The following is a 9727-nucleotide window of genomic DNA, read 5'->3' as shown; positions in this document are numbered from 1 at the left end:
CTCGGCCCAGTTCGCCTGGCGGCAACAGGCGTCACGTCGGTGAGAAAACATGAGCCGAGATTTCAAACCCGGAGACTTGATCTTTGCCAAGATGAAAGGTTATCCCCATTGGCCGGCCAGGGTAAGGCACCCCCTCCTCCCCTGCAGGCCGCGACGCCCTCCTGCTCTGTACCTGTCCTCCGCTCTCCCTCGCACCCGCCTCTCCCGGCCTCCCCTCCTGCTGTTCTGGCTTTGTGTCGCAAAAAGTGTTTTCAAACACGCGTGGAGAGCAATACGGTTAAACCGCGCTGCGCCTTCAGCCTCCCCTCCTGTGAGGGAGGGCACGGTAGCGCGCCCGTGGTTGGAAGCGACTTCTGAATCCCATTGCTGATCCCGTGCTCTGGTGCGCTGTCAGCTTACCCGTGTCTGCAGGTCCCTTCTCCTGTAACAAATAGCCCTCTCTAGTAGTCGTTAGTGGTCCTAATTTGCATAACAGCTTTTAGGAATGAATACTGCTGTATGGTAGCGTGATGTGGGAGCTGTGCAGGCACCTGACTGTACAAAATTATTGTTCCCAAATAACTGCTCTTTTTTGACAGAAGAAAAACACGGAAGTTATGGCAGGGTTACTCTTTACTTTTAAAGTCAGCTATTCCTATAGTGCTAAGTGTATGCGATAAGTTGTCCAGTCCTTTTTCACGTTCTCCCTCCTCCCTTGGCAGAGGCATGGCAAGTTCTGTGAGTACTGTAGGTCATTTGATGGTTGTGGGGAACATAGATAAAAGACCAATTATGAGGTATTTAGCTAAGATGCTGGCTTAAGAATTGTTTTTTAAAAAGTTTATTGACCTTTCCTTTTTGTAGCACTTGACATTTGGGCTTGGGCAAGTTACCAGTTCAGGGTAAGGGTAGGAAGTCTTGCTATTGCTTATGCTGAAGGAGGGGTGCTATTTGGATGAAATTGAATTGTGCCTTTTACCTGTAGCACATCACGTCTCTCCTTTAAAGAAGGTGGTCATGTGAAAAGTTTCTGTGACATGAGAAGTGTTGTCACTTCCTATTGTTGCTAATACTGTCTTTGATTCTGCTGTATGTTTTAACATACAGTTAAAAAGAGATCTTGAGACCTGCTTTACTTCTCTGTAGCTTTTTTTTTTTTGCTTTTTTAATGCTTAACACTTTTACTTATTTCCCCCTAGACTCTTCTTAGCTGTTACTTGACTTTAACTATAGTCTGTCTTTTCCTTAGGTGGATGAAGTTCCTGATGGAGCAGTAAAGCCTCCTACGAATAAAATGCCTATTTTCTTTTTTGGCACCCATGAGACGTAAGTCCTTTATATTTAACGGTCATATTTCTTTCATTGTAGAATGCCATGACAAGAAGTTAACGGCTTGTCTGAATGTACTGTATTTTAAACCATAGCATTCAGTAGCAGACCAACTCTTCCTAAATTAGTCTCTTTTGACAAGACATGCTTCTCTAACATTTGCTTAAGCTATTCAAGGGAATGGTAGACCATAACCATACCACGTATACTTTCCTCGTCAGAAGAAGAAGAAAATCCTACCCACAGTGGTATGACTGACAGGTTTGTCTTTCTTCAGTAATGGACTTTAGTTATAGTCCTGTATGTCCTCAAAATCCTCAACAATATATTCTCAAAGAAAGTGAAATAAGGCTGAGAACAGTGAAACAGGCAAAATTTGAGAAACAGACAAATAGTCATGTATTGGGTTTGTTGTTTTTTTTTCTGGAGAGGTTTGGGGTTGTGGGTGTTGGGTTTTTGTAAGATCTGGAGAGAAAAATGAGGAAGTGCAGTTAGCTTTATACCTGTCAACCTGCAAAATATTTATCTTTGGGTACTTTCAGCATTTTGCAATCATACAATATTTGCTTTGAGGGACTGTATGTCTTCCATTGCTAAATTTGATTGTAAATATGCTGGGGTTTATGCAGTTCTATCTTCTTGAAAATGATCATGTTACTTTATAGCATGACTGGTTGTCCTAGTGTAGATTTCTAAGACTTCAAATTTAGTGCTACATTTGTTGTCTGATTTTTTTAAAAACAAAAAACAAACAGACACCACCACCCCCAAAAAAAAACCCCAAACACAACCCCAAAACCTATAATGGTGTTTTTTTAATTCGTCTGTTTTTCTTAATAAAATGGGAAATGGTATGTAAGCAGGTCAGAGAGAGGAGTTTTGTATACAAGTACTCTCTTTCTTGCATTTTGTGGAAAGGCCTTGGTTTTTTTCTTCAACTTACTAAATATCTATTGAAATCTCTTTAATCTGGTGCTTTGCATCTATCTTTTGGTAAGCCATGCTAAGACAAGTTATATTGCCCTGTTGAATTAAGGAGTAAGCATCTTCTATTCTCTCTGACATTGCTTGTTACTTGGCTGTTTTTTAAGAAGTGATTGCCCTGTGAAAAAGGTTCTGTATGCTTGGCTCATACATCCATGCATTTCTTTAATTGTTCTCATCTTTCAATAGGTCTTTCTGTGGTTCAGTTTTTGTAGTTTGTTTTTTTTTATTGTGTGTGTAGTTTTGTGGGTAAAGAGGGGTTCCTGGAATTTGATTCAAGGTTGCGAGGTTTGAGTCTTGTCCCTTTTTTTGTAAAGATAATTTTAAATAATACAGCAGGTTACCTTTTTTCTTACTTTTTTTTCCCCAGATGAATTTTTTTTTTGGCAGCTGAAAACACAGTATCGCTGTGATCCTGCCCTTGGTAACGTGTGTCATTCTGGATTGTACTGGGGTTTTGTGCAGTTGTAAATAAGTTCAGGGATGTAGATTGAATATAAGGAAGACAGAAATAACTCCTTATCTAAAGCTGTGAAGATACCTTTGCAAATTTTGAGAAACATCATGGCCAATTTTATATTTAGCTTAGGCTCCTGAGATATGCTTGGGTTTGGAAGTTTGTTTGGGGCGGTTTTTTTGGGGGTGGTTTGTTTTTGTGTTTTTTTGTTTGTTTGTTTGTTTTGTTTACATGGGTAAATTTGAAATGTCCGTTCCTCACTCTGATATTCTTACAAAATAGAGTTTTACTGCAGTCTGGTTTTTGTTAGGCTGTAGGTTCAGGGTTACTACATTTCAGAGATCCATACAATTTAAGAGAAACTTCTTGTCACTGTTTCATACACATTGCAAAGTACAGGATGTTCCATCAACCAGCTGTCTTGTGGCATTTGTTCTTTGAGCGTGTCACTTACATTGTGCTCCTTAGAGTGGTAGCAGCTGAAATGCATTTCTGTACAGCAGATACCTGTAAGTAACAATAGGAGGGAGCAGATCAGGTAAAAAAGGAGAATGCTGTTCCATAGCATGTAATTTTGTTTAGGTTTGTAGCTGTAAATAGTGACTTAGTGATCCATCAGGAATTGGGTAGAGCTAACAATTTCCTGTACTTTTTCATGGGAATTAAAATAAATTTGGTAAACTTGATCTCTGCTATGCTTCTCATAGTTCAGGTTACATACCTGTGCAAAGTTAGACACTATGTACCTTCAGCATGTTAGTAGTCTGTACATATACAGCCTATCTTACTGTAAGTAGTGGCAACTCTAAAAATCCAGATAATGAGTTTAATCAAGTTAAAAAGTCCTTCTGTATAAAGGATGTTGTTTTCAAGCTGTGTGGAGGGTTACAGTAGGAAAGGAGGAGCTATGGGGAAAAAGAAAAACAAGACTGGCTTGGGAATAATTCTTACTTGATTTTTAGGAATAATATTAATTCAGTTTTGCAGATTATTATAAACAAGTGTAAAATTGTACTTTGATTGCTATTGTTGATTTTCTCTAAGTTTTGTCAAAACACAACTAAATGTGTTGCTACCTGTATGCAGTGAACAGATATATGCTTCTTAAAATATGCTTTGGGAATTTGGTTGAGGTTTGTTTTGTTTATTTCCATACTGTCTTAATGCAGCAACAGTACCCTTTTCTAAACGACAGTAATAAAATACGAGTTTTATTTGGCTCTGTTGTGCCAGTAAATCACATCAGTGCAAATTTTGGTTAGTCACAGACAAACAGAAGGTCACACTGAACTCTAGTTTCTGGACCCTATATATTAGGGTAATCTCTCTTCATTCAATTTTCTTGTTCCTTTTTCTTCTTAGTACGTGGGGATTTTACTACAGCAACCCAGTAAGCTACATGACCTTTTCACAGTAGCCGGTTCCTGGTGTTTTTCAAAGCCTGAGCAATATGGGTAGAGGCTTACAGACCTTGGAAAAATGCTTCCCTTCAGGGGATAGGGAAGAAAGGAGGCAATGCTTCCTATTTTTTCTCTCCCGATTGCTGTTTGTCTCCCTCCCCATCCTTTTGGTCTGGTTAAGTAGGCTTTGCAGGTGCATGTTTCCCACACCAGCTGAATCCTCCCTAACCATGTCTTGCAAAGAGGTGGGTGATTTGCAGTCTAATCTGTCACGGGCTTACTTAATACTTCGTACACATAGGTGAGTGTTTTACTGCTGGAGTAGGAAATGCTTAAGCTTTCTAGGTGATCATATGTTCTTTTTTTTGTTGAGTAGGGTGTAAGTCTCAAGTAGCTCTTTTTAAAGATGATGAAGAAAATAGGAGAGTGGGGCTTAGAAGTATCTATTTAACTTTTCCATGAGCCAATATTTTTAGAAAGCAAGAATCTGCAACTTTTCAATAGTTGGATGTAACATATATACAGACAAAGCTGTGACTAGGCACAGAGTGAAAATAAGAATGTACCACCAAAGTGTTGTCTTTTTCTGTTAGCAGTATATGGATTGCCACAGTGAAATCCTAACTTCAAAGATCATGAAAGTAGAGCAGGAATTAAACAGTCTTTGTTCTTCAGCATAAACGAGAATATTGGTTCTCAGTAATATGTTACCTTGTTTTCCCAAGTCTATCTTAGTGAAGCTAGTAGTGTGGATACTGTGACTTTTGACATATGAGAAAAGCTACTGGGTTAAAAGCTTTAGTTACACAGCTTACAGTAGGGGTAGTGCTATGCAGGATTGTTGTTTGTTTGTCTGACAAAGATATGCAGGCAGTGTTAAGACCTCTACTACAAGAGTAGCTTAAATAAAAATCATATATTTTTTAGTGTTTACTTCATCAAGAAAAGGATTGGGGGAGAAACATAAAATAAGGAACAGTTTAAAGTTTTTATTGGTTAAGTTCAGTAAGGCAAGTGATGAGGTCCTATTGTCACACACTGAAAAATTCCTAAATTAATGCTGAATTACATAGCGTACTTACAAAGATGTGGGCAGTCAGTGTATTCAGGTGTTGCTTTTTGGTGTCCAATACACTAAAAATCATTCTTAAATTCTCTATTTTAACTGGATTATTTTTAATTTAATAACTTCAAAAGATTTTCTTTGTTATCTTCGAGCCACTTCTTCTCCTTTAAATTGTTCTTTTGCCTTACATTGTCTAGATTCAAGGATTCTTTATTCTTAACATTTAAGCCTGATTTTTTTTCTAAGGAAGCAATTGCTCTTTCTGTTTGTTTGCAAGCTACTCAGTTTTTAATTGCTCTGGTTCACAGTAGCTGGTTGTCCTATCAGCTGCAATCTTAAGATGCAGCACTGGCTGTTTCTTGCCCAGACACTCAACACCCTGGGAAGGAGGTGGTCTGTATGTGTGGGGGCAGTAATGGAAAACTTGGGCTGTTGAAGGCAAAAGTTGAGAAAACTAAAGACACTTATGTAGCAGAATTAGTTGTTCCAGTAGTAATCAATTTCATATCTTAATAATATTTGGTGCTTACTTCTCCTTTGAAAAGACTAACCATTTAAAACCTGAAATTTTGTGCTTTTTGTTCTTTTTCTCTTTAAGGGCATTTTTGGGACCAAAGGACATATTCCCTTACTCTGAAAATAAAGATAAATATGGCAAACCAAATAAAAGAAAGGGTTTTAATGAAGGGTTGTGGGAAATTGACAACAATCCCAAAGTGAAGTTCTCTCATCAGCAGGTAGGTTATGCAGAGTCTGCAAATCTTTGTTGCTATAGTGTTGGGTAATCAATTACCGCTGTTGTTCAACTGCGGGTTAGACTGATTTTTATTTTTTTTTATTTTATTTTTAATTGATCTCAAGTATTAATAGCATAAAAGAGATGGGGGGTATTGTCTAATTGGGGAGATCTGTTTGTTATAGTAAGCTCATGAGGGATCATGTTGACAGTTTTGGAGCACAAGGCTAAAAGTTTAACACTTTTTACAGTACACATCAAATTTTACTTTTATATATATACACACATTTATTTATACTTATAACTGTATATATTCCGAAGATACCTATTTTTGGAACTAACTGTATGACTATGCTTGAAAAGGGGTAGTTTTTTCTGAACCTCAGTCACTCTATGCTTCTTTGTCCTCTAAACTCAAGTGCTTTTCTCCATGAGCATCCTTGTAAGATTTCAGCACATGCTTTCTCAGCATATAGTATTTTCCTTCTAGTGGTTGGAAGCAATGTGATGCTTGCCTTTTGCCCCTAAACTGTCACATGACTAGCTTAATTCAATTTTTGTCCATCAGTAGTTCCTCGTTTCTTGCCCTCTTGGTAAATCTTCCAAGCTTAAACTGGAGCTATGCAGTGCTACCCATAAAAAGACCTAAATTTAATCTGAAGACAAAGAAATTGTCTTGCTTGTTTTGTCTTTGCCTACCTGCTCTGAACATTCTGTAGCCTCTTGGTTTTGCTATAGACACTGGACCCTCATCACATACTGGGGCCTCTAGGCAATGCTGCAGTAATAATAAACAGAATTGGTATCATTTGGTATCACTTGCTGCTCTTACATGACGTGCCAGACTGCCATTTCAGCACCAGTTAATCCCTGCTTCGTAAGATCTCCCAAGTTACTGTGTTTCTAGTTTGAAGGAGGGCATGGATCAAGAGTTAAGAAGTTTCTGAAGTAGAGGCAAGAGATAAGATAATGTACTTCAGATGTACACCTTTTCTGCTCTGGGATATGGAAATATGCTAATCCCATCATCACAGTGGGAAGGACTGTATTAATAAAGGACAGATTCTTTCTGCTCCCATAAAATATGAGTCGGTATACCTTCTTGTTGATTTCTTTGTGACAGCTTAGGAGAGATGCTCTGTGGATGGCTGAGGCAGTTGTGAACCATAACTGAGTTGTATGTTACCAGTCATTCTAACAAGGTGAAAATCTGGGTATAAACAATCAACAGTAACAAGCTTGTCTAATATTTTGTTTCATAGCAGGAATCAGTAACTTTAAGCAGTGCTCTGGGTTGCTTTCATAGCATCTCAGATATTCCTAAATACATTTCCAATTGGAAATACACAAAACATGCTGCCAAGAGATGGATACAGACTTTTTTTTTTAGTCTAGCAGCTTTTCTACGTGGTAGTCCTTTCCACCTTTCGAGTTCCCTTCAGGTACTTCACTTCAGCTTCAATGATAGCTCTTTCACAGGCTGTTTCTGTGAACTCCAGGTTTTGTGTAGAGCCCTTGGGTTGTTCTTTGCCATTTTTCCCCCTTCTATTTCTTTATTTTAAAAAAGGGGTTTTTTTTTGCACGAGTCATATTTAAAATCTGTTCCTATAAGTGAGCCTTAAAATTACTGGAAGAAGAAACTTTTCTTAGTAGGGATGTTCTAATTGGAGTACTGTGTCCAGTTCTGGGCTACTCAGTACAAGAGAGACATGGACATACTGGAGAGAGAGTCCCACGAAGGGCCATGAAGATGGCAGACTGGAGCATCTCTGTTATGAGGAAAGGCTGAGAGAGATGGGACTGTTCAGCCCAATGTCTACAAATACCTGAAGTGAGGGTGCAAAGAGACGGAGTCAGGCTCTTTTCAGCGGCAGTGACAGGATCAAAGGCAGTGGGCATCAACGTAGGAGGTGAAATGTAGGAGGTTCCCTCTGAACATCAGGATGCACTTTTTCACTGTGAGGGTGACTGAGCACTGGCACAGGTTGCCCAGGGAGGTTGTGGAGTCTCTGTCCTTGGAGATGTTCAAAAGCTGTCTGGACATGGTCCTGGTCAGCTGGCTCTTGGTGGCCCTGCTTGAGCAGGTCCAATCGGACCAGGTTGAATTACAGAATGAATGAAGTAATGCAGTAGACTTGTGCAAATCTTCTGAATTTTCACTTTAACTTTAGAAAGCCTTTATTTTGATAGCCTTCTGTTTCTATCCTGTGCTGTGCATTGTTAAAAACAAGTTTTATTTGGAGCAAGTCAAGCCCTTAGGAATTAGCCAGCTCTTGTTTTTACTTGCGGGCAGTTCTTGTTGGTGCTAAAGGAGTACATCTGCAAATGGCTGACTAGATCTGACATTCTGTAAAATACATCAGGATGTAAATAGGCAGAGTAAGTGTTACTTGTTCTGAAATAAAATGGCCAGTAAGGGTCTAATTCAGAGATAGTTTCTTTGAGCATCTTTGATGTCAAGTCAATCAGTCATGGATCTTCATGCTTTTTCACAAAGCACTACCGTTTGGGTTCAATTCTTAGAATTGAAATACTATGTCATTGTTCTGCCAAAGATGATAGATAAGATGGAGGAACATCCCACTTTTCCAACAGTAAGAAAATTGTCATATGATACTTGGTTTTTGTTTTGGTTTTACTTGTTTCAGATTATGTGCTGAAATGAGCTTTACTTCTTCAGTACTTTGCAGGATAGTGCACTGAACATACAGTTCACAGTGATGAGAATTCAGAGGTACCTTAATTCATGTTCTTGTTAGTTCCCTTGGTGTTTGACTATGTTGCAGCTTTCCTGTTCATGAGGATGTTGCCTTAGCATCCTATTCTCAAAGCTGGAGAAACGAATGCATGCAGTTTCTCCCTCCGAGTAATAAGGGAAGGATGCTTATCTGCTTGATAACAGTCTCTGTGGCTGTCTTAATTAACAGCTAAGGGGTTTTAGAAAGGTAGGGCTTCTGGGTGTTGTAGGCAGGGAAGGAAAGGAAGCTTAAGAATGCTTGATGTAGCTATTTAGACAGTTTTACTGGGAGTTTATGGGGAAGCTTGTAGCTGTTTTAAGGGAAGCAGAGTGGTTGAAATCAGCTTCTGAGGCCCCTCTTTCCCATCTTTGCCAAAGAGGGGTAACGGCACAGGCAACAAAACACTCATGTCAGGGGGTTTGGCATGATTTAGCCAATTCATATAAGCTTTTTGTTACTGATTCTGGTAAAGACAAACACACGCTTAGAGAAACATGCCTCAGCTTCCCTCCGGCCACCTCCGCTCCCCCTCACTGGTCTCCAGTCTCCTCACCGCACATCACAGTCAGTCCCTTGGGGGAGTTGATGGTGGCACAGGAGTCTGAGGCCGGTGTGTAGTGGTTACTTTGCTTTTGCTGTTGCTTGTTTCGTACTCAGGGGTTTGGGCGTGGGCTCCTCCACTGGCTGCAGTGCCCTCAGAGCTGTTCCTTCTGTCCTCTCTCAGCCCCTGCTCAGGCAACTCCTCTGGGCTGGAGCCTGGCTTGGGCGACTCCTCGTGTGCCTCCTCTTTCCAGCGTCCCTCCTGCCCAGGCATCTCTCTTGCCTCAGTGTCCCTCGTGCCCTGCGCAGGCGTCTTGTCCGTGCATCGGCATCACCCTTCTGCAGCATCTCTCCAGCCCTCCTCGGGCAGCTGCTCTTCTCTCAGAGACTCCTTCCCGTAGTTGCTTTGGCGGAGGCGCCATGCGCTCTCTGGTGGGCGCAGTTTGCCTGTTGCGGAGCCAGCTGGGACCGGTTGTGACTGGCTGGGGCAGTCCCAGA

At 40.3% G+C, this 9727-nt stretch overlaps 1 protein-coding gene across 1 annotated transcript in view; it reads left to right on the top strand.

Moving 5' to 3' along the window:
• The first annotated feature begins 5 nt into the window (after positions 1-5).
• Positions 6-9727, top strand: part of PSIP1 (PC4 and SFRS1 interacting protein 1) — a 41123-nt gene continuing 31401 nt past the window's right edge. Inside the window, exons 1-3 of the mRNA XM_009328065.1 lie at positions 6-121; positions 1229-1305; positions 5814-5952. Of these exons, the coding sequence (XP_009326340.1) occupies positions 50-121; positions 1229-1305; positions 5814-5952 (288 nt within the window). The 5' untranslated portion in view covers positions 6-49. The remainder of the gene's footprint in view (positions 122-1228; positions 1306-5813; positions 5953-9727) is intronic.

This window comes from Pygoscelis adeliae, unplaced genomic scaffold (genome assembly GCF_000699105.1).
Source record: "Pygoscelis adeliae isolate BGI_AS28 unplaced genomic scaffold, ASM69910v1 Scaffold45, whole genome shotgun sequence".
Taxonomy (NCBI): Eukaryota; Metazoa; Chordata; class Aves; order Sphenisciformes; family Spheniscidae; genus Pygoscelis; species Pygoscelis adeliae.
The sequence above is the reverse complement of the archived record's forward strand: the minus strand, read 5'-3'. Positions and strand labels throughout refer to the sequence as shown.